The following is a 25,740-nucleotide window of genomic DNA, read 5'->3' as shown; positions in this document are numbered from 1 at the left end:
TTTATCAAATTCAGTCTGTAAGCAGATTGCCAAAGCAACACCTTTTATGTAACACTCGGGCTGGCCATGAATTTTTCAGGATCTTAAAAATTCAGGGTCTGGAGGGAGCAAACGCAGACAAAAGACAAACTTTAGGGATATTAAACTTTTTTTTCATTCCTAGAGAAAAATATGTCAACTGAGGGGAAGGGTGGGGTGCAGCTCAAAATGCACACCGAGGGGACCAGATTTAAAGCTGATGTTTTAGGCGGGAGTTGCTTTACTACGTTAAAACCACACCTTGAAACCTGTAATATGTGATCTCATAGTGAAAATGAGGTTAGACTGTATTATCAAAATGTATGGAGGAGTCCATCTTACTTGATTTGAACTAATGTGTGTTGACAAGTAGGAGGGAGTGCACTCCTTCCTACTTGATATTAAGGACACTTCTTTTCCCCTGAGACCCTGGCCAATAACCTCCAAAGCTAATATCTCTAGCTCTCGGCTTTTGGGGGTCGTTGTGTGCCACCGCAACAGCATACGCCAGCGATTTAGCTCTAACTTAACTGGGGAGTGCTTCAAGGTTGCCGTTAAGCATTCCTTCTTGTACCTTTAGTGAAAGGATTTTTATTTTTTTTATTTTTTTTTATTCAGTGGGGGTTGCAAATGTGAAAATAAGAGGTGTCAGGAGGATATAATTTGTTAGAAGCCTCAAAGTGGCTCTGCTTTTGCTGCAGTGCTCGGAGAAAATTGGAAATGCTGCAGTAGACATCAAGTGGTGGAAGTGAGGGGAAACAGCCAGCCCCCTTAGCACTGAAGCCAAGTCTTATTCATGCTAGATAATGTCTGCATGTCATGCTGAAAGTTTTATACCTCACTCCTGCTTTTTATGTGTAACGCTCAAAAATAACTGAGGACTTTCAATAAAAGCAAAATGATCCAAACTGAAAACTATTACGTTTGGAGGCAGAGAAAAATTGACACAAAGAGAAGATTAAGCAGAGACAACTCCTCGACCACATGAGACACAGCACATAAAAGCCACTTAAGGACCTCACCTTGGCTACAAATTGTCTGTCCTTCTGATCCAAGTTGGCTGTGGGTGCCACGTAGTCCTTCCAGATGCGGACCCTGCGCTCCTTAGCGGATCTGGCCAAGAACAAAATCACATCATCATCAGCTAGATATTAGGACAACGGGCTTCATCAAGTGAAAAAATATCCATTTGGCTGGAAAATGCTACAAAGCTCATTAAAGAGAGAAAATTCCAGCATGATTAGCTCATAGTCATTGGTATGATGAATGTAAATAATGAATATCATTGCAGCAGAATGGAGTGAGACTATTCATCTCAAGTAGTGCTAGTATTAAATCAGTATACTTGTGCACATGTCTACTGAATTTGCACAATTAATTTTAATACCTCAAGAATCAGCATGTGATTTATATTCATGATGTCTGGTATTAAATCTCTGGTGATTTGCAGAATCAAATCTATAATAAATGAGGTTCCTACACTTTTGCCACCAAACCAAATGTTTAATATTACCTTTATTTTTTCATAAATGTCCTATTTTTTCTATGTCATTCCAAGTATCTTTCCTGTGTGTCTACATCTGTGTACCTTTCAGCAGCTCGGAGTTTCTCAGCTCCCTGGGTGTAGACAGCCATTGACCAGTCCACACAGCGAGCGAAGCCTTCCTTCAGCAGGAGTTCTGTAATGTTGCCATTCTGAAACATGGGGAAACAGGGACAAACATGAGCATAATTAATGAGACGGTAATCTTAATGTCAGTGCCACCACGGGGGTGTCTGCTTGTGTGTCTTACCGGATGAAGGATGGTGCCCAGTATGATCTGATTAGGACAGCTTTCCAAGATGATCTGAACATCTCTTTGCAGAAGACGTGACTCTGTGAAGAATTTGGCCTCTGCTGCGAACGGCTCTGGCGACTCTGTGCCATCTGCTTCCCGTTTGAATGTGGGACACTGGAGGAACAGAAAACTCACATTAACAAATATCATACGCACCCCTTAATCCATAGGTATTTGGCAGGCATTAGAAAATATGTTAGTATATGTTTAACGTGACTGATTACATCATCATCACAAGACAGGTGCACATTCGCTCTACTGCAATTCCCCCAGTAATTGAAGCAGTGCGCTCTTTGGGAATGTTTTTCTGTCTACTACTGTTATCCTCTTTTAACCTGTCACCTTGCTGAACACGGTATCTGTATTCTCCTTTTGAGTATGGCAAAAAAAAAAGAGAGGGAGCGCTATAAACACAACAGGCACGACAAGCAGACAAGCCTTTGAACGGCAAAACAAAGAACACCTTGAAATGGATGTAATATCTTCAAGTGGGAGATGAAAAAGATTAGTTATCTGGAGTGGTCCATTGGCAAAGCTGGGCTTGGTGAAAGAGATTGATGGGGAAATTTAGTGGAGCAGATATGACACTGCTAGAACAAACACAGACTTTTAAGGAGTGACAAAAAGGTGCTGTTATTTTTTTTTTAAATGTGTTTTTTTATACATTTGTTAATAACAAGACTGAACTGTCAACCTTAAAATACTTTCAATAGTTTTTTTGTGTCTGTAAAAGGAAGAACTGAAGCTGTGTGAAGGATACTGTCAAAACAGCCATTTCATCTTCATGTGGCTAACCACTCATGCATTTATTCATTTGCTTACTACTTGTTACTTTGGTCTCCTGACTATAAACCAATTTGTCACAGTTCACATTTCACCACGTCTGTAGGTGCATCGTATGAGTTAGGGGAGGTTACCTTGACTCCAGACAGCATGACAGTGACCAGGTAGTAGTCGGGGAGGAGCAACGCACGGACAACACTGCCGTCACGCACGTGTTCGATGATGGCTTTAGGGAAAAGAACAGCATGTAGAAGCGTGTGAGGGTGAGGAGAGTGTCACATTACCAATCATGAGTGTACAGACAGGTTAGACTGGATTACATTCATCTTACACTTAAAATATTTCTTAATTACTAGTGTTTGACTGAGAAAAATGTATGGTATTGGCTTGTTAGTGATCTGGTGTGCAACTTAAACAGCTTTCAGGAAAGCAGCCTCAAAGTTAGACTGAATTTTATACATTTTAATAAGGGAATACTAGCATAGCATGTATCCTCTTTTATACAAGTATCCTGCACTTATTGAATTCAAAACAATCCGCCAAAACAAACAGTCTTTTACTAAGCTGTGAGATTGAAGCGTCTTGTGGAGGGATCACTCTCAGGTACTTCTTGGAGAGGAGTCACTGCCTCCTTAGGAGACTGTGCGCTCCACTTAAAGTGATACTCCAGTCAGAATATACCCTTATCAAACCTTTGCCACTGTAGGCTTGAAAGGTGGCTGGGAAAAGGGGCAGCAGTTTCTTTCCTCACAAGATACAGGTTTGTGGTCAGCTTCAATTAATTTTGGTTTACAATGAATTTCGCAGCGGCAGACTTCTCAAACTGCTCCAGCAGGACAATCCCTCCTCTCTATTGACAGAATGTCACACATGTTCATGTTTGATATTTTTTCTTCTTATAATTAGAATCCATTAAAACCATCAAGCTGACCAAAACCATTGTTCTTTGAAAAGACAGACACTACATTTATGTGTTTTACAGCCACCTTTAAGGCCAAAGATTGGGAAGCTTGATACTCAAAAGATTTTTGGTGGATTATGACTTCAGAGTTTGACAGCACAATATGCTTCACAACAAACTTCAAGGCAGAGTCAATTTATTTGCAAAGCTTTTGAGGTAAAGCATAATATTCTCTAAAATCATATCACTAAACTGTTGCTCCTGACCTCTAAAGTGCTTCAAAAATTGGACAGGATGTGATTCACCTGTGTGAAACTCATTTCACGCCAAAATTATTTTTTGAGATGGGTTCTCTCTGTGAACCACATGTGTACATGCGAGTGTGTGTGTGTGTGTGTGTGTGTGTGTGTGTGTGTGTGTGTGTGTGTGTGTGTGTGTGTGTGTGTGTGTGTGTGTGTGTGTGTGTGTGTGTGTGTGTGTGTAGGAACAGGCAGCATCATAGGCACAAGAGAAAGAAATTGGTATTCTAGTTTTCAACCACAGCGACTCAAGGTACATTTAAAGCGCTTCGGCTCGATTGCTGCTTTCAATTCTGAAACAAGCCCAACTGTCTCCCATGAATGGTAAGGACAAGAAATAAAAGAATGAAAAAGCCTTCCCCCTGTTCATTTTCTCATTCAATTAAAGGGTAGTGGAAATGAGCTGAGCCACTGTTAACAGCAGTCGCCTGGAATGAATCGAGTGGCACATTACATCTCGGGTAGGTCAGAGATGAAAGGCTGGAGGAATGAGCCAGTGAAAGGTGATCTACTGTGTGCCAATGTGTGCCCTGAAGTGGATATTTAGAAGGAAATATCTTCATCCAAAATGGTTGATATCAGAGCACAGCCTGTAAATGTGGGCTTTTACAGGAAAAAAAGTGTAATCGAATGTATTTTTATATGTAATTTCTTTTTCTTTATGCCCAGTGCGGTTACGTGTACGACCCCTCCCGAAGTCCTTACCATTAATAGGTTTCTGGTGCAAGGAGTCGACAAAGTTGCGTGGATTCTCTATGGTGTACTTGAGGTCGCGGATGGTGTGTGTGCCGCCGCCCTCACTCCACATGCCCTTCTTGGATGCCTTAGACTGGTCCTCCAATTCACAGAGTCTGGCCTGCTCTAGACTGGACACACACATAAAAAGAAAAGGTTTAAGACACAATAAAAAAGGAATACCTACTGACACATTTCAAACTGACAGCTCGGTATGTTATGAAATCGATATGTTCTTGCCTGTATATATTGTTCTCTCAATACAGTAGGTAGTGTACAGTGTAAAGTTAGCTTTAATGCGCTTTCGAAAGAGGGTTGTTCAGCTTGTAAAAAACTTGTGGATACGGCACAAATATTTTCATTCCGTTCTCATCCATCTCCTCTTGAAAAGACAGCCAGAGTGAGGAGAGACTGAAACCTTAAAATATGAGCAGCTGAGTGAATCTGATTTCATTTTTAAAAAAAGGAAATTTACTGCTTAAGATAAGAAAACTAAATGAAATCTCCACAGCGTCTTTATTAAAAATTATTCCAATATATTAAAAGTTAAAACAGTATGAAACCAAGAGCTGAATGTAATTGATACTGAAACTTTTCACAGGTGGCTCCCTGCCATCTGAAAATGAAAACGCTGTTAGAGAACATTGCCACACTAATGCAATAATAGCTCTTGTTAAAATATTGCTAATTACTAGGTAACAAACAGCAGCTATAAAGATCAGACGTTCTCCGAGTGCCATAAAAACCCCTTTGACAACCTGCTTGAAAAATAACAGCTATCTCAGCCTGTTAACAAGTTGCAATTAATTTTACACCAGTTGGAGAGAGACAGACTGTATCTAACAAGCAAAAAAAGGGGTTTGAATTGTAGAGTCGGAGCCCTTGTTAAGTTTAACATGTCCTAATAGGTCTTATCCAGGCTGTGTTAAAACATGTCCCAACAGGCAACATATTAGCATTACAACCATAATTACAACCACTTGCAACCAAAGTGAAAGGCTTCACCTTGTATAATGTTCATAATAATTCATCAAATTACAGTTGCAGTTGTGTTGCATTCAAAAAAAAAAAAAAAAAAAAAAAAAAAAGACAAATGCCACTGGCTGTTAACTTTAATATGTACATATCCTCATTAAAAGTACAGACTTGGTGACAGTATGGGTTTGGTGAGGTTCCAGCTTTTCTTAAATTAAGTGCTGCTCCTGACAAACTGCACTGTTGTTTTAGTGGCAAGCAAGCTGATGACCAGATTATAACTTTTTTTTTTTTTTTTTTTATGTATCGGAGCTTTTTTGTGAAGAGACAGTAACAGTGTTTGACAGCTCCTTCAAAGGCAACCACATAGCCGGCTACAAACGCCACAATTAATTCTATGCTGTCTCTCTAAATTGTGCAGCCTAATGCTTTTTGAGGGCCCTTGTACGAGTTTAATTATTCAGAACTTCAAATGGCCAACAGGCTTTTGTTTTTCCAAGAAGCAAAAGCTGCTCGATTGATATGGGAGTAGAGATGGTGACTAGAGCTTTTTAAAAAATGAACAGTGCATAAACTAAATTTTTTAAAATCTTACTGCCTAAAAAGACATGGTTTGCTTTGGAGAAGCAACGAAGTGGGTCTCAATTAAAATGCTACACACATAAACATACACATAGCCAGTTCTCCTGCTGTGTGTTCCTAATTGGGCTTTTGGACTTATGCCCAAAACGCTGTCAAGTTCGCTTTCCCGCCTCCCCTGATTTAGCTAGTAACTTCAAACTGAAATCAAAACTGTTTCTTGCTTACTGAGCAACAATAGTGAAACTTTCTGTAAGAAGTCAATTGTGCTTGAGCTACTTAGAATTTAAGTGCTAAACAGGAACAGAAAGCAACAAAGATGGGGTGAGAAAAACTAACAATGCAATCAAGGAAAGCAGACGTTGTAAATCCATAGAAATAAAGTAGAGATTGGTCAAGATACAGAAATGATTTCATGTGTGGAGGCAGATGATAGTGAACTTATCCACGTCTCTAAATAGACTGGTTTCTTTTTAGGTCAGCATCTTCCTCCAACCAACACACTGCTTCAAATCAAAAAAAAAAAAAAAGATATTGACGGGTAAGAAAGTGCAATACTGAGCAAGACTACTAGAGCAACAAGGGCCAAGAAAAAAAAAAGCTTTCCAATTCCTTATATTTGAACACGCTGTAGGCTACATCTTTCATCTCCATATGGCTTCCCCTGTGCAACCAAAAATACTTTAAATAGATACAAAACGTTGAACCTTAGTAAGCTGTTTTAAAGCTCCCTGTTGTCTTTGTACAGTTTGAAGAGGGTGTAGGAACTCGTGTTCCCCAGTGTACTTGACTGGAAGGGTTCCTCTCCTGGTGAGCAATGAGACCCAAATAAGCGCACTTCATCCTCGAGACATTTACCTACACCGCCAACCAACACCCCACTGGGGCTCGAGTTTAAAAAGAGCAACGAAAGGGAGGGGGTTATGAAGCACAGTTGGACTCCATGTTAATGTAGATCTCTTGTGCTCCAGATGGGTTGGTCTTATATAACCCAGTCATTCCGATGCCTTGTCTGTGGTTTTAATTTTTTAAAAAGGAAAAGTGTAATGCCGTGGAATCTGACCAGTCAGGGTCTAGACACCTCAGTGGATGGACTATGCATTTTTAAAGAAGAGAAGCCTGAGTGACAGAGACTAAGATACAAGACTCATTTAATCACTGCATGGCTCAGCACCATGGACAGCACTTCTTCATGAAAACAAAAAACAACCCTCATTTGTCTGATTGAAATAAATGTAAGTCTGCCTGACACCGACAGTTGCAATATATAATAAGAATATATTTCCAATGCGATCTTATTTTTACTTCTATGGCTAAAAGAAAAATGACAGAATATATCAGACGTGGACACAAACTGTGACACCCATATATAAAATAAATCAATGAGAATGAAATGAAAAGAAACTGTTACACAAATCAACAAGATCTTTGAATGCAAAAGAAAAAAAATGTTTTGTGGCTTTAAAGGGCAAAAACGTATGAGAAATATGCAGGCTCAATACAGACACGTAGTTCTGCCTTCAGATAAAAACTAGTTAGATGGAAGAATCTAACTCTCTTAATGTCATGAACGTGTCATAAATAGCTCGATTCAGCCTGGTGAAGTCCACCTGTTGATGAGTAGGTGTGAGTTTGTGAGATGAGATCATTAGCATAACCCACAACCATAAAACTGCCACTCCAGGCTCTGCTCTGTTTATGGCAGAGTCTCAATCATGACACATTCCCAAAGAATAAAAACACTACACAACACTGCAAGTCTGCTTCAGACATCAGAAAACACATGATCCTGAAACAATTATGAAATTATTGAAAGAAATGAATCAAGTGCCTGTCATCAGAGCAGCTCTGCTCTATGACAGTAATAAAGAGGGAATGATTTCATACATACTAAGTTACATACTTAAAGAAACATCTAAAAGAAAGCACTGTGTGACAGGAGGCGGTCATGTGACAGTCAGAGATATTAGAGGAGAACATTACAGTCTACAGGTGATGTTTTTATACCGTCAGCTGTAACATCTGCAGAGAGACACTGAGGTGGTTGTCTGAATGAGACAAGTTTCCTAGCAACTACTGAAATGTAGAAGTTTCTGCATCTAAATGTCATAAAAGTTTAAAAAAATAAATAAATAAATTTGCAGCCATAATGATGAATGTATGGTAAGCAGAATATACACTTTGCATTAGTTTCAGTATCATATTTAAAGTCAAAATTATTCATTCAGATTAGAGCATTGTAGTTGTAAATCAAAGCAGAGTTTATCTCTAATATAGAAAAGTAGAGAGGATGTATTTATGACACGTACGACAGGTCTGGACCACTCGTTAATTTAATTTGTACCTTTAAGGTAAATTTCTAGGTAGAAGAAAACTGATGCATACTTCAAATGTTCTTAAAATTACTCCTACATGCTTTTTAAAAACAAATCTGTTCATGCCTCTTGCATAAGACCCATTGGTTTCATATTGTTAAGGACATTTATTCAGTGGTAAATGTATTCTGAGATTTTAACTCAAAGTGAGAATTATATACATGTGAACTTGTATGCCATTTCTTGATACCAGATTAGAAAATACAAAAAAATGTAATGAATAAGCAGCACAGAAATGTGACTAGATATATAATAGCATGTAGATTTGGGATTCCACCCTCATGTATCTGTGCAGAGATGCTGTGATGCCATCTGAATATACCAGGAATCAATCTTTTGTCTCAAGGCACCACTTCAAGGTAATTTGCTCAAAATTGGATAAGTATCACTATAAAAAAAAACAATTATGTTCAAAAAGCTATGTATTGTGTGCTTAATCAAGCTACCCAATTGTTACATATTTCAAATTAGATATGAAATCACAATTTATTCAAGTATTATGGCTTAACCCCCCAAAAGGAAAAATATGAAGTCCACAGAAATACTCTTTTCTATTTAGATCTAGTATAATCAAGATGACACTGCTCTGTTTGTCTGTTTCTGTGTGTTTGAGAGAGAGACTGTGTGTTCTTTCTTGCTCTAATAAACCAATGAAAATCAGCCCTAACCAACTATGCCCCAACCCACTGTGGTGCACTGCTGAGCTCTGGCCCCGGCACTCAGATTCATCCATTGGCTGACCCTTTTCCCAAGCAACATTCAGCCTCTGAACACATGCTGCACTGTCCAAAGCTATCATCGTTACTATCATCCCCATAATTATGCTCACATCACAGTGTGATCAACGCACAAAGTCACAATTGGTAATGGATATTGGAGGCTAGTGCACTGAGGGAAAAAACTAAGTCCTCACTGAGTAATGGCCCTCCCCCTTTGGCCAAATGATACCCACTTATACTTAAAGCATCATTTACATTAGTGTTGTTCTGGGCCATTGCACAGAATGCTTGAGATGGGTCATTAGTAGCAAACATTCACATCATCTATGTTCATGTTGGAGGATATAAATGTAGCAGCATGACTCAAATTGCTTGTAATGTGTGTAATGTACAAATACTGCCACTGGGGGGATATACAGTACTCTGTCATATAGCGCTGGGTGTATAAGGATATTTAGGGGTTTACTGTGTGAGGGCAATGTGGCAAGAAAGAGTTTCAGAGGGACATCACAGTTGAAGCAGGGTTATACTGCCACCATGTGGGACACCATGGCTCAGTCCCAGTTTTCTGCAGTCTATCATTCATGACTTATGCACATCTCCCCACTGATTTATCAGTGTTGTGCTGCTACAAGCTTTAGCAAGTAGAGGATGGAGGAACAGTTATTCCTTTCACCAAAATTACTATTACCAATATCCCTTTTCTACTACCCAATGACAACATAGATGATAATGACATGTAACAAACATATTGAAAACTACATAATCTAGTATTAGGTGGAGTTAAATAATTATATCCCAAAACAGAAATGCTCATATCATGGTGCTGCCGGGCTTGTAGTGAAAATGCAAAAGCACAAACATATGACACCAATTCTGTTTTCAATGCACTGTCAGGATTGAGCACAAAGTCCTGTGATCATAACACAAACCAAACACCCTAAGGTCTAGCAGCAGCTTGCTCCTCAGAGCCCCCAATTCTAAACTCCAATCCATAGGGGATTGAGCCTTCTGCTCTGCTGCATCACGCTTTTGGAGCAGCCTTCGTTACCATCTGAGGGCAGCACACACACCCCTTACTCTCCTTTTAAAAAACCTTTCTATTCAGAGAGGCTTTTTTTGTTACTATTTTCTTTATGTTGTGTTTTTTATTTTATTAAAACTATATTTAAGTTTCACTATGAATGAAAAGTGTGGTACAAATTAAATGTATTGTCTATTTATTTTTTTTTTGTTAGATATTGCTTGGGAGAAATATCAGTGCACAAAATGTTCTATCTGACTGTAGAGACAACTAGGAAATCTTCTTGGTTGCCCCGTGCTATTGGGGGCTGTTATGCCATTTGACAGAAATATAAACCATTCAAGTCAACAGACGATAGTATGAAAGCACAAGTAACACAGCAGCAAACATCTTACTTGTTCCCTCTGATTCCTTCCCTGCGGACTGTGGCAAAGCCCTCGTTCACCAGAGACTCAGCGATGTTCTCCCCTGTTGTGTCTACAATTAGAAGGCAGAGAAACAAAAGAAACAATCAAACACTAGGGAAAAATACAAGCAACATTTGGCCTCATCTCCATTACATGCTGTTTTCATTTGTCAGAAATAAGCTACCAGCATGTAGCCTACAATTTTCATGCAAGATAGAAATTATACTTTTATGAAAACAACACAGCTTTACTGGATGGATTACTAAAGTAGAGCTAGCTTATTTCCAGAATGAATAAAGCTACTATGCTATTTTTTAATATATACACAACATTTTGGTTAACACATTGTAAAACTGGGAGCATCATCATGCTTCTTAATTCTAAGGAGCTCCCAAGAGTTGCTTTCATAATTGTAGTATAACCGTAACTGTTATACCGACTGTGAGCCCACCACAGACATGATTAAATTAGTATAATAAAACTCCCTGTGATATTGTTCAACTGTACAAAAACAAACTGCTGATAAATAAAGAAAACACAGCTGGAATAAGTACTTTACAATCCATTATGTATGCAGACACTGTACCGAGCCGGCATGTTGTTTTTAGAGTTGGTTGTCCACTCACCTCTCCCCAGGTAGACCATGCCGTACTCCCTGCCCAAAGCAGTTTTGATTTCCACAGTGAAGCACACCTCTTTGCCAATTAGCTTCTTCCGCAGGAACTCTCTGGCTTGAAAGGCCCATGGCTGCAATACAGACAGGAATATTATTGTACACTCACATAGCCATCGGCAATAAAAAGTTAATTACAAACAACTAATTAAGGTGAATTTGACTGCTAAACTTCATAACACCTACAGTTATCCCGTCGACATACAATTATTTTTTCTTTTTCTTTTTTAAAGTTGGATTATTCATTCAAAGCAGTCGAGTGCATGCTACCACACATCCAGTATGTTCTAGGCTTCCAGTGTTTTCAAAAATAATTGAAACTGCAAATAGAGACATAGTACTGCAAAGACACGTTCCTTCATATTAAAATGTGTGTTGTTTTATTTTCTGTCAATACAACAGCATGATCTCAGTTGCAATAAAGTCAGGTGCAACAAGGTGCGTGATTCCTTCTGTGTTTACAAAGGATACATTCAGGCACAGTATTGACAGTAGGTCACCTGTGTTTTGGCAGCGCTCAGAGTCTAATACACAATCTTTGTAGCAAAGCACGTAAAACATAAGAAAGTACACTTGAAGCGTCAAAATGCACTTTGGGATATGGTCGTGCTTGTAGTGCGCAAGTGAAACACTCGACATAGATATCATAACTGCACTGATCCAAAGTAAGAATCTTGAATATCTTCATTTCATTCTCTTTGGTGGCATCCATGGTGGTAAGTGTTAATTGCAGGCATCTTTGGAAATTAATGGGAAGCAAAAATGCCCCAAAGACATCTCAGAATTCTCCCAAAAAATGTGACTGAGGGGTGAAAATTGCCCCCAAGATTTCAAGAAAAATCTACAAGTTTAGGCCGCTATTCTATTCTTGCATTAAGCCATTTCATTCAACTCACCTAATTTAACATAAACTCACACCAACAGCGATGTTATTCACACTATGCTGCTGTTACAACACCTGGCAGAGGCCACGCTATCCTGTACCTGCAGTGAAACTGGCTGCTGCAATGGACCGGTACCTCATTAAAAAAAACTCCAACTGTTACCAAGGAAAGCGACCCAAATTCTCCACCATTTTGCAGTCTGAAGAGACGCAATGCATTTTGGGGCAGTCAAGTATGTCCAGTAAGTAGGGATGCTGCAGCTCCTGTGGAGCCCATGTAGCCTCAATAAGAGCAGCTAGTGTAGCTAATCTTGCTAAGAGAAAACCAGTCACGTGAGGCCATGACTGTTATAACAGGAAAACACTGCTGCTACTTACATCTAATGCAACATCGAACTTAACAAAATCCCTCCACTATCTACTTTATAAACACACTGGCTAATAACACTGCAAATGTGGGCCAGTCCCAATCACTGTTGTGTTACCTCATTCTGCGATAGATAACAGACATTTAAGTGAAAATCTTCCAGAAAATGACTTTCGACATGCATGCATCCATGTTGACAAACACAACTTAACTCCCTTCTGCACAGACCAGCCTTGAGTTTTCTTTCACCTCTTCACAGCCACCAAGCAAATATAAAGTAATAAAGTGAAAGTAGTACCCATTAAACAGAATCACTAGATGGTAATGATGACAAAAACTGCAATGAACATACATCTTGCAACCTGCAGATACAAATTGATTTTTTTTTTTTTTTTTTAAACAGACAGGATTAACAGTTGTAAAAAATAAACTGTTGGACTTAGACTTTTCAAAGGAGAACTCGGTGATAAGAAAATGTCAGAGTGATACCTTTGAACCTTGACTTCAATTAAGAATTGACGTGTTTATCACCAGGCTGCATCATCATTTATACTAACAGGCATTGTCTGAATACTAATGTGTACCGCAATAACATTACAGCCATTCAATAGAAAAGATGACAGCAAAGCAATGTGACAAAAATCCCAAAGTAAACTCTTCTCCACACATCAGCATTAACTCCCAAATTAGAGAATTAGGCTGTTTGGTTGGAGGCCTGCTGGGCCTTGTTCTGCCTTTGCCAAACACACACACAGATATGAGCAAACAAACAAACACAATGGGATGGAACCACTCACCTCATCAGGGGTGTCCTTGGTGTCAGGCTGGGCCTGAGCGGCTCTGCGGGCCATGGACCCAGCTCGGATGTTACTGAGATTGATCTGACGCTCCGGGGGTGGGCCACCTCGAGGCTGGCCCCGAACAATAATGGCACAGCCCGACAAGACCTGGAGGGATGACAACAAAAACTATCAGTGGGGTGGGGGGGGTCAACTCAACAGAAAAAAGTACTGCTATACGTTACACTCAAAAAACATTTCCTCTCTTTGTTGCTTACAAGCTACTGATCACAGAGACGGCTCTACAGACCACACACACCACAAACATGACCAACGGAAATCAAAACATCAAGTGTGATACCAACGTCAAATTAGATATAGCTTTTCACTTTCTGTTTCATCTCACACAATAAATGTCCTTTTCCACATTTAGTAAATCACTATTTGAATTACAGCAAGTGTCAAGCTGATAAGAACCACGGGTAGGTCATGAGGCATTAATCTGAAATTGGTGTAACAAACCACTACAGTGGCAAGGCAAATAAGGAAATCATCAATTGACGCAGGGAATTACACTGACAGTTTATGTGAAGCCTGCTTTGTAGATAATCAGCTGCCAATTCACAATCTCATAGTAGCTGTAAATTAGCAGAAGCTGTTCCATGGGGCCTGCTAAACTATTATTATGGTGCTGGAATAAAGCAAGTTCAGACTGCAGGTTTCCATGGTGACAGTCTGTCATTCAAACGCAGGGTGAGATCACGCCATCTGATAACGTTGCTAAATACTAAAAAAAAAAAAAAAAAAAAAAAAGATAACCTACTCTTAGGTTTGACAACCATGGCATTTACACGAATCTGAGCAAACATCTTTTATCTGCGGACTCTCCAGTGTGTCTGTAGAGAGTATCACTGGGGGCTGTTGATCCAAGATGTGGGCTAGATAAACTCCTTCACCAAATCACCGCTGTTCCCCACTAGCTGACTCACCCCCTTCAAGTACAGGCTAAGCAGGACGGTCGCTGTATTTTTTTATTTTTTTTATACACAATGACCAACTCTGGAAAAAAGAGGCAAAGAGGCAATACCCTCATTTCCCCCACCCCCATCTTTTTTTTCCTATCTACAAAGAGGTCAAGTTCCAGTGGGAATGAACTACAAGGCCTAGCCTGACTCCCTTGATCAGCTCTCTCAAGGTATTAACCATGTTGGATAAAGGCTATTAATGGAGGGTCTCCTATATTATTAATTATGTATACTTACAGTATACATAATCAATCAAGGGCAAGGGTTTTACAGCCCTCATGAAAGTTTGAGTTACTTTGCCAAAAATCATATTAATCTACCCACTCAGGCTCTGGTGCAATATGAGATATTACAGTTATTCCTTCACAAAATCTATGTGGCTTCAAATCGAGGCGCCAAATAATTAGTCAACGTTCAAATGTTACCAGCAGCTCAATATACCACTGTTGTGTTTTTTGGGGGGGCTGGTGAGTGAAGCAATTCAATCAGCCACTTGCATATTTTACCAGCAGTTGGCTGGTGGCCGATGCTAATTTTGTGCCTCGCTCACACATTGACATCTCAAGACGGGATCCAAAGACACTATCGGCTACTGTTTACAGCAGTTACCATGGTTCAAAAAAGACAACCCCCTTCTTCAAAAACAAATGTAGACAAAGTGTAATTTTGCGCCCTTTCTTATCCACATGTTGATGAGGAGCAATGGGTCACATTCACCTTTTATAACTAACACCAACAACTAAAACAACTTAAAATACACTAGCAGATAAATTAATCTAGGTATGTTTATCCTAGAATGCTGTATCGGGGGGGATAAGATTCAATGGTAACACCGTTTTCATTCAATCTAACCAATTTATAGCACTTTCACAGCATAAAAACAACACTGAGATGAGAAAATTGGGAGTATGAGAAGAAAGTGTACTGTTAAAATCCTATAATATAGACTACTAGGAAAATATGGCTGTAGTAAATTTTTTTTTAAAAACAATCAAATCCCCATGAGACAGACACCTTAATTGTCCCAGTGGAGTGTGACCTGAACATGACTGAGACTAGTGTGTGTACCCTCCATAGGTCAAACCATGGTAGTATATTATACAGTATATTATACAGTTGAAAATATGATTATACTAATCTGATGACTTAACTCAGCTATAAGAAGAAGTGTCTGACCCTGTTCAAACATATAGAGTAACACGACGAATAGAGACACTCAAACCAAAATGAATAGAAAATTATAGGGGCAAGAAAGTTGTAGCTACGTGTCAGTTTCCCGTGGTCGGTTTTAACCGGTACCCTGAGGAAATGCCGTGTCTGTGACTTCAGGGGTCGGAGCATATGAACCAGCTTCACTAATACTAGAGACACGAATACAAGCCACATTTCCTGACGATAATAATCGATAATTTAACGGCTGAAATACAACGAGACATATAGGAAAGGATGAATCGAACCAAAAATGAAATGCTGACACACATGGAGAAGCTTTTAATGTTAGTTTTCGTGCTAGTTGTCTAAGAACCAAACAACATATAGCCCAACAAGATAAACAAGTTCACTCTGAGTGTGAGCTGTCAACTCCTTCAATAAGTTTCTTTTTGCACTTGCTAAGCAGTGAGCACAGTTAGCTATCGATGGCGTTAGCTGGGAAACTAAACATCTGTTACAGCTAACAAGTTACTAAATACCTTAGTTTCCAGTCGGCTTGACCATGTGTGAACGTAACTTATATTAATATCAACATAGCATGCTTTTGACATTTTTATGTTTCTCAAAACACTTTATATTCCCGCTAAAATTGACAGTTTGAATTACTCACAGCTAACTACTAATGTAGCAAACATGTGCTAACGTCAACTGGCTTCAATATAATAGCAGGCTAGCAATTTTGATAGCAAACCAGCTAATGCTAGCTGGCATGCTGCCGCAGAAAAGTAAGCTTGGATGTTAATGACACTTGTAACCGACATAATGCCAGCACTGGCATTCAACAGACAATTACAATTACTTCGTCGTGTAAGTTTAATTTAAGTTGTGTGACAAGCGACAGTTAGTTTAGCCTCCATTAGCCGTTTGCTCACTAAGCTAACTAGCAGTCCTTATAGACTAACGTAGTGAGCTCACATATTCATATGTTAAAGAGTCCTACCATTTTAACAATTCCCCTTTGCAGAGGAGCAGCCGAAGAAGGGGCTGTCTGAGCTGGTGCCGAAACAGATGCCATGTTCACCGGTTTGGGATATAACGCCGTTGAGGGGTGACCAGGTAAGGCAGCTGGGACTTTGAAGTGAGTGACTGTTCTACTGAAAGCCAAGAGAAAAAGGCTGAACACCGATCAACACACACGTTATACCGGAAACACACTTTGCCATGCATACACACACGTCAAAACCTTTCCGGGGTCTGGGTTAGCAGAATGAATGGAAGTGAACGGAGCCGCTTCACGACAGCGTGGGCAAATGGAAATAAAGCCTTCCGGAGCAAAAGGTTCGACACGTCAGCATAGTGTGTTAACCTAACTGATGGTGCCTTCACGGGCCGTCGGGAAAGTTTCTGTACACAACCGTCCCATCAAAGTAACACACAACTTTCACAGTGACTATGTGAGGAAAGACACATTTTAGTTATCTAAAAAATAATAATTAGATTTAGGATCCTGAGATTACTACATATGTTTTAACCATCGACTATTAAAAAAACAGACTTATAAATATACTTCTTTGAAAAATGGAAATTGTATATATTAAAGTTAAAATTTTCATGCACTAATTTACTTTTTGTTTCTTTTTAATAGCCTAATTACATTACCTCATTCTCCTCCATATTTAGTCTTTTGCATTCTGCACCTGCTGCTGTATGACTTGGTGTGGCAAGATGCAAAAACTGAAATGATACTAAACAAATATAACACATTGTTATTTTCAAGATAATCAGTATTTATCAGCATGCTTAGTTTAGTTTAAGTTTTATCAGGATCCCCATTAGCTGCAACCTTACTTTAGCTATTCTTCCTGGGTTAACAGTGCAAAATATAACAATACAGCATAAAGTTTAAAATTAAAAAAATCAATCAAGAAACCAAACTTTATTCATGTAGCACCTTTCAAACAAATGTAGTTCAAAGTGTTCTAAACCTGACTGATAAAATGTAAGATGTTAAAAATGAATGTAGACACTAATGCATACCAAAACAACTGACAAGCAAAAAAATCATATCATCATCATGCATACATGCATACACAGGCTGTCGTTTACAGCGCCCCCATTCATTTAAAAAAAGGGGGGTGGGGGGGGGGGGGGGTCTACTAAATTAAGGAAGCCTAATTTAATACACATATGAAACAGCATAAACATAAACAACTGTCCTAAATCTCAACATCACCAGTATCATGAGGACTGACCTACAAAATATTTGCCCATTTATATTCTATTATACTCTCTATACTACTATATGACTATATACTATACATTATAGATTATAGTATATGGGATATGGCCTGGATTAATAATGGAAGAGATTCATTATCAGAGTTATGGTGACATCAACTGTCAGAGCATGATAATACATCAGGTGAGAATTTAGACAACTAAAACAGTCCAGTCGTTCAATTGTGGTGCTGCTCAGTTGAACTATGCAGCTCCCAGATGTGAGTGTGAGTAATGATTTGAGTGTAAAGAAGGGTAATGGTGATGGAAAAGAAAAACATTCATGCTCAGGGAACCCACTCTAAATATTTGCAGGCTAATTCCCCAGTGGAGTAACTTGTTATGACTAATATGAACAGTATGAGAGAGAGAGAGAGAGAGAGAGAGAGAGAGAGAGAGAGAGAGAGAGAGAGAGAGAGAGAGAGAGAGAGAGAGAGAGAAAGATTGAAAAAAAAATATGTATAAACTGTATTGGGCGTTCAGCCGAGTCAGTCACTGGTTGCTGGGGGATTTTTACCCGATTGTCAATAACTAAACATGACATTAATTAACATTAATAGTTTGATATTATATATAATTTCAAATATATCTTACCATATTGAGCATGGGCAGTTCAAGCAAGCTGCCTTCACCAGCATGATTTTTTAAAAACTCAAACTAAAGTTTCAAACTAATTACAGCATATATCCTCTCATAGTCTTCAAACAGCCTAACATTTATACATTTCTCCTATTCTGCATATTTGACTTGAGATACAAGTAGTATTTTTGAGGATTATAGAATATTAAGAAAGGTTTTCGTATTCATAACGCAAAAATTAACATCAACAATAATTAGCTTATGGTAATGAACACCAAAATGCACTCCACTTCTGTATTAAAATGTCCCAGTGTGTAATGTTGACATATGTAATCATCAATATGAATTATACGTTTCTCTGCATTACTGATCATGTAAAACATAACCTGACATCACTTGGTGATCACTTTGTATCATAGCCTAATGTTCATTATTGGACCACTCCATCACTACGTTTGGAAAAGGCGCACGGGTGTTTTTATTTTATTATATGTCAAATCAAATTGTTGATTTATTGGCGATTTGGTTTATAACAGCAAACTTTGATATTGATATTATAATTGCGTATGCTGCGAATTATTTGAGAAAAAAAATCAGAATTTTTCACTGACCAAATCTTTTTTACCACCAAACTTAACGAGACTTCAGTAGAAAGCTGTAACATCGCTGGTCTGTTTAATGGCTAGTGTGAGCTAAACGTTATTATTCTGCAGGTAAATAGACTAGCTATCATCACATTGCAATGACTTTTCCTAGATTGAGTTAAATTGAATTAATCTAATTCTCATCGAAAATTAACGGAACCAAGGGGACTAATCTCCGCTCAGCAGCATTTTGTATTTTTGTATTTGTTTACATGTTGAAGAAAACACGTTGAATAACAGGACTAACTCTTGGACTAAATGGCGTTTTAAAAGGACGTTCTCGTTTAAAAAGTCTGAGTTATTCGTTGAATAAGATGGTGCATGATGGTGCAATGTGTAACATTGTACTATTTAAGTATTAAACATATCAAATGTAGCCCACGCTGCAAAATGTCTAATTAAAACTCCACCTATTTGATTTGGAGTTTTTTAATCTGTTTTGACAAAATAAGTGGGAGCTGTTTCCATTTGCTTCATGTCATGTCCCTTTGCTTATTCTTAAAAGAAGCATGTAAGACTAAGATAAATGGCATGTTAAAATTGGCGCTGGTGTGGTGAAGCCTCCTGTTTGAGTCGATGCATTTGGCCAGGGACGTGGAAATGTACAGGTAGGAAATCCAATAAGAATAAAATATATAAAAAATCATTCATGTTAACAGAATTAAAATCGTATACACTAAACATAAAAACTTAAAAATGACATTAGATAAATGTCGTTAGTGTCTCATAACAAGGTGGAGAAACCTGCAAGACAAGCGACTATGGAGTCAGCTCCGTTGCGCACAAAGCACCTGGGTGCGCTTTGGAGAGGTTTTGGTAACCTTTTTACGCGGCTGAATTACTTACACTTCTCATGGCTTCAGGACCTAGTTAAACATCAATATACTTGTTTGATGCACAAGACAATCACCTTGGATGTGTTGTTAAACTCTATAATTACTTTGCGGCACAATGCAGCCACTCAAAGTACCGCCCCCTGCCTTGGCGAGGCCAGATTAAAATTTACGCACCAGGAATATGTGGTGCTGCCTTAACAACACAACACAAGTACTTTAATCAACCTCGTTTGCCACACACAGTACGTGCAATAAAGCACTATAAATCAATGGCCACATCAACTCCCCAGTAATAAATAAAATGGCTTGCTTTATTTGTCCTTTGTCTCGGTTGGCAAGGAGATGATGGTGTCCAAAAATGGCTGACCTCTGTCTAACCTGGCTGATTGTACACAGAGAGTATTATTGTCCTCTAACTCATGGTTAATGTATAATTTGGGCCATATGGCATTTTAAAATCCAAGCCTTTATTTCGGTGGCACTTCGATCTGTGTGGACCCAACTAATGATATTCAATTAGTCATTAAACAGACCAAAAGACGAGCCTTGTGTGGGTTTTCACATAGGCTAATATTTGCTCGTCAAATATTTCCCTTTGAAACGTTTACAACGCATTTTTTATCTGCTGGCTGCCCAAGGAACATCTGTGAGGGTTATTTTAGCCTCCCTCTTCTGGATAAATGAGGTCCCCCAATTGGCCCTTTCCTTGCACCCATGTACGAGTCTATTTGTTCACGTTTTGAAAGAAAATGTAATAAAGAGAGACTGCGTGATGGATTTATGATTTATCAAAAGCACTTTACCATATGGCAGTCGTCATTGGAGCAGATTTCCAAATGTTTGTTTTATGAAACGAGACCAGAGATCCTTTTAATCTGAGCCACTTAACCTGGGAAAGGATGCTCAAGTCACGTGACCTCACGTCCCCCCCTAAAGCATTAGGAACATAGGTGCTGGGTATCTTTGAAAGCTGCAAATTTCAAACTTTGCATCCATATTTGTATCATTTTCAGGTGATTACAGGCACCGAAGCAGTAAGCTGAAGGACATTACTGTTCTGCATGAAAAAAGGATTTCTCCAAATAAGACTGTAGGCAGCCACTGCGCAAAATGAGTCTGAATTCCTAAACTTCAACATTAACCTGTTGATTTACTAATTATGGTTTCACACATACATTTTAATTTAATGGCACAATCTATAAGAGTCGAGTGGTGGAAATAGGCTATTTGTTTATGACGCTGAGAATGTAATAGTCAATCAATAAATACAGTGAACTCTGTTTAAATGGGCATTAATTCACTCTTCTGGTACAGTAAGGCACTTGTGACTTCGTAGCCTAATATGCCACTAAAACCAGATGTTGCAAAGAAGATGATATTTAGGTTACTTGGTATGGTCTTATTTTGCTTTGTTTACCAGTAACTTGGTGATGTGATTTAAAAACGAGGTCAAACTCATATTTGGACTTGCTTTTGAGTAGCACTGACTGTTATCTTCAAACTTACTTGCTGGATGATTCATTTTCAGCGATCATGACTCAGTCGATCCTTCATTTAAGATATTGAATCTTGTCTGGAGGGAATCCCTGTAACAATATCAATATTACAGTATATTTATATTGGGGACATGATGTCATTCCAGCTGAATATGGAAAAATGTCTGAGATATTTTGGCAGCATTTACCCACCGAACAAAAAAATAAATTCAAGTCTCGTCCAGGCAATATTGACATTTCAGGTGACAGACCACCACGTCATGTGGAGGTCTGCAGGACTATAAATTTCTGCAGAAGGGCGTGCTTCTGTTCACTGTCATCAATTTACTTTACTGCACGACGTCGTTCTTCCCATCGAAGGTGTTTTTTCTCTGGATATATTATCACATTACGCATCAGTTTCATCAAGGCTGTGAGCAAGCGGAGATGTACGGAACAAACACCGATGGGCCAAATAAAGGTTAATTGTTAAATGTTATTCTCATTAGACTGTAAGACTCCTAATTAAACAAACTTTTGAGATTACAGTGGCGATATGAGCTGCGATGGCTTTTGTTTTTACAGTAAGTAAGCCATTTAAAAACACATTTAAACAGTAGGTTGTGTTATACTAAGGTGGTGGAAGTGTCAACCAGCTAGGGGGGATGTTTCTCAACGGCAGACCTCTCCCGGAATCCAAGAGGAGGAAAATGATTGAACTGGCCTCGGAGGGAGTCCGCCCAAGCCAGATATCAAAGATACTTCGGGTACGCACAACCTTTTTTTTTGGCAAATGGCACAATTAACCACATGAAGACTTCCAAAAAGTAAACAAAACCAATCAGATTTTGGTGAGAAAAGTTGGCTAAAGCGTATACTGTGATATTATTTCCACTGATCATTTCCACTGGTCAGTTACAGTAAGTACTAAAACACATGGATACGTTAAGAAAGTGGAAACCACTGCGTCTTTCAGGTGTCCAGCGGGTGCGTCAGTAAGATCCTGAGCCGCTACCGACGCACAGGACTCCTGGTGCCCAAAACCATCGGAGGGAGCCGACCTCGACTTCTCACCCCCGGCGTCATTTCTACAATCATTCAGTACAAAAAGGAAAATCAAACTATTTTCGCTTGGGAAATTAGGAAACGGCTCACAGCAGCACGAATCTGCAAGGCCTCCAAAGTGCCCAGCGTAAGTAATAGGAATTCAAATCTTATGTAACTTGAACATGTTCAGCATTTAATGATGTTTTTCACACACTGTGTCCTGCAAGGTGTCGTCCATAAATCGGATTCTAAGAAAGATCCACTTTGACCATGGACCAATGTGCATGGAGATGAATGCGCACATCGCAACGGAGCAGGGTAAATCACAAAATCTGTGCCATAAATACAATGATAACTAGTCCAATCAAAATCCATTCTAGATAACCTTGTTCGATCATGTTTCCACTACTCTACATAATCAATTTCATAGTCTATAAACTTTGGGTAACAAACACAGAGGTCATTTGAAGTCTAACCTACATAACATCTATGGAATGTTCTAGCATTATAGTATAATATATTATTTTCAGGTTTTGACGCCATGGTTCAAGAAGAAGTAACCGTATGCAGTGATGACAAGAAGCGTAAAGATGTCCAGCACCGAAACAGAACTACTTTCACCCCAGAGCAGAGCAGAGCACTGGAGCAAGGTGACTTAAATGTTTTAAAAGTCTATCCAAGTGTCAAATAACACTTGGAAAAGAAGTTAAACATGTTTTTCTATTTCCCGGACCAGAATTTTCTCACAGCCAGTATGCAGATATGTACACAAGAGAGAAACTGTCAGCTGATATCAAACTTCCTGAGGACACCATCAAGGTAGATTTTTTTTTTTTAATCATGAAAGTGTTCTTTACTGTGTATGTTCATATTTCATATTGACATCAGTTTCACTTGTTAGACTGATTACTAAAAAAAATATATAAAAGAAAATACAGTAATACCACTGTAAATGTAAGCTATTATAGAGTTGTAAATGCATTATAGTAATGATACTGTAATTGGAAATAAAGTAATAATACTGTTAACACTTTTACAGTAACTTACTGGCATCCAGCTGGCAATAAGTTACAGCAACATTTACACCAAACTTTTTAAAGTATTTCATTATCTATCTCTCAAAGGTCTGGTTTTCAAACAGACGAGCCAAGTGGAGGAGGGAAGCCAAACAAAGAAGTAGCACACAAAGTAAGTTCTTACTTGGATTTGTGCGTGAGTGTGCATTCAAGGCCTGATAAGAATACTTTCTACCAGAACAAACTGAATTGAAATGAATATCAATTGAAAGCCCTTCAGCACATGTATTCCAACAAAATATATTTTTCTTTTACAGCTGAAGACCTTCAAAAGCAAAGGGATTTTAATCCTGTGAATCCCCCAGCTTCACACAGCTTCACACTACAACAGGTACATCATACATTTAAACAAACCATAGTCCTGAAAAGCCTTTTCAAACATCTTCTGACTGTGAGTGATGTGGTCTGACATGAACACACTATCTTCTGCCAATGTTGGAACAGTTTTGGTTGTTTTTAGCAACATATCAATTTAAACTTGGTGACAGCTGGTCACTGTCAATAAAATCTCCCAAAACCAGTTTTTGAGTGTTAAACTCTTAAGATGTTTTTATGGAGAAATACTTAATTTTTGAGGCCAACGACTGCAGGCTTTGAAACTTAATAATGTTTCAGTATGTGACTCATATTTCTAAAAACCCATGAAGTACATGTGGTTTCTAGATTTTCACAAATGATAGGCACATACTATATAGTAACATTTATACTATGTTTGTGTTGATTGGAAGACGACAGGGGTTTACTGTAATGCTTCAGAAGCCTGTCAGAGCTACAGCACTGCTCCCAGGAAGTTACAAGATGGCTACATTTTCTCAGCAGAAAGAGGTAAGAACATGCTAATTATATATCATGTCAGTATTATTAAAGTAGCTGTCTCTGTAACATGTGATTGTTGGTATAATCTGCTTTCTAAAATGGTATTTTATTCACGTCCATAATTCCAATTATACATATTTATATCTGCCACACATTTTACATAACATCTAATTATATGTATGTTTCCATTCCATCAATCTGACGTGCAGGTATCGGCAATTCTGAGCGTCTGACATCCATCTCGATGCCACCCTCATTCCGCCATCAGCCAAGTAACATAATGACCATGACAGAGAAGACACCACTCACTCTCCACACAGACAGACTCAGTTTCCCACTGGTTCAGCATCCTACAGACATAAGGACGTGCCTTCCTATGGCAACAGAGACAATAAGAACAGACTGCCCTGTAACCCACTGTTGGAACCAGCAGGGCTTTTCTTTCTCTTTGAGCCAGTATCAGACAGAAGAAAGGTGTCTGTTTGGCCAACCCTGGGATGTGAATCATCCACATCGCTACCTGGACTGAATGTGTGACCACATTTTTGACATAAGTAAACATGTTTGATGCACAGTGTTGATAATGCAGCTCTCACTGGATTACTAACAAGCATCTTTGATGAACTTGAGACTGGAGGAACACATTCTAGCCAGCAGAGGGTGACAGAGGACTAGAGTTACAATCATGTCCCTTACGCTCAGTTTTGTTCTTTTTTAAATTCACTATTGCACCTTTCTTCACTTATTATTCTTTCTTGGACATGTAATATTGAACTAATATGAAGGAGAAAAGAAGATAAATATGTATCTTGAGTATAATTCAAAATTCAAAGTTCTTGTTGTGATCTTTGATTGATTATCCAAATGGATGGTAAAATTCATCAAAAACAAAGTCGTTGCAACTATGTAAGAGACAAGCGTTGAATAAAGCTGGGAAGATGAGATGGCAAAAAAATAATTATATGCCATGGTCACTTTTACTGTGTGACTTAATGAGCCTCCAGGCAACGGAGCTGTGATATGGCATGAATACGAAGCCAGTTAAACCTATGTTCTGCCAGAAACTGTGTCCATTTTAGGAGATGCACCTAATATCATACTTGGATGTTTAAGCATATCTCCAACTGGATGTTCCACAGTTTATCTGGTCAGTGCTTTACTATGATTGCAACATAAATCATAGCTCCACAGATCATATAAGGTTACCACTGGATATTAAGACTGTTATCTCTTTTATAGTGTTGGGCTTGCTGTTTAAGTACAAAAGGAGGGTAAGACAGTCTTCCAAGATTTCTTTCCAGGGCAGGCTGGTGGGAAAATCTATAAAAGTGTAGCTTCAAAAACTCTAAACATGACCTGATATCTGCTCTGCTCGGTATCAGTTTTTATGACTGCAATAGGACAGAGGCATTGAGTTCTTTCATATCCCTTTACTACAGATTAGAGACGGTCAGACTC

At 38.8% G+C, this 25,740-nt stretch overlaps 2 protein-coding genes across 2 annotated transcripts in view; one reads left to right on the top strand and one right to left on the bottom strand.

Annotated features, from left to right (window-relative positions):
- The window catches only part of snd1 (staphylococcal nuclease and tudor domain containing 1), a 180,119-nt gene extending 163,287 nt beyond the window's left edge, over positions 1-16,832 (bottom strand). The window contains exons 1-9 of the mRNA XM_053314118.1: positions 16,533-16,832; positions 13,374-13,523; positions 11,280-11,400; positions 10,642-10,723; positions 4,545-4,705; positions 2,774-2,865; positions 1,812-1,970; positions 1,607-1,713; positions 1,041-1,131 (exon numbers count right to left, since the gene is read on the bottom strand). Coding sequence (XP_053170093.1) covers positions 1,041-1,131; positions 1,607-1,713; positions 1,812-1,970; positions 2,774-2,865; positions 4,545-4,705; positions 10,642-10,723; positions 11,280-11,400; positions 13,374-13,523; positions 16,533-16,607 — 1,038 coding nt within the window. The 5' untranslated portion in view covers positions 16,608-16,832. The remainder of the gene's footprint in view (positions 1-1,040; positions 1,132-1,606; positions 1,714-1,811; positions 1,971-2,773; positions 2,866-4,544; positions 4,706-10,641; positions 10,724-11,279; positions 11,401-13,373; positions 13,524-16,532) is intronic.
- A 4,958-nt stretch (positions 16,833-21,790) lies between these two features.
- Positions 21,791-24,957, top strand: pax4 (paired box 4). The gene is made up of 9 exons (XM_053313785.1): positions 21,791-21,824; positions 21,980-22,110; positions 22,320-22,535; positions 22,618-22,708; positions 22,921-23,040; positions 23,127-23,209; positions 23,515-23,578; positions 24,492-24,554; positions 24,872-24,957. Exons 1-9 carry the CDS (start codon positions 21,791-21,793, stop codon positions 24,955-24,957), a joined length of 888 nt encoding a protein of 295 aa, XP_053169760.1.
- The last annotated feature ends 783 nt before the right edge of the window (positions 24,958-25,740 follow it).

The sequence above is a fragment of the Scomber japonicus genome, chromosome 23 (assembly GCF_027409825.1).
Source record: "Scomber japonicus isolate fScoJap1 chromosome 23, fScoJap1.pri, whole genome shotgun sequence".
Classification (NCBI taxonomy): domain Eukaryota; kingdom Metazoa; phylum Chordata; class Actinopteri; order Scombriformes; family Scombridae; genus Scomber; species Scomber japonicus.
The sequence above is the reverse complement of the archived record's forward strand: the minus strand, read 5'-3'. Positions and strand labels throughout refer to the sequence as shown.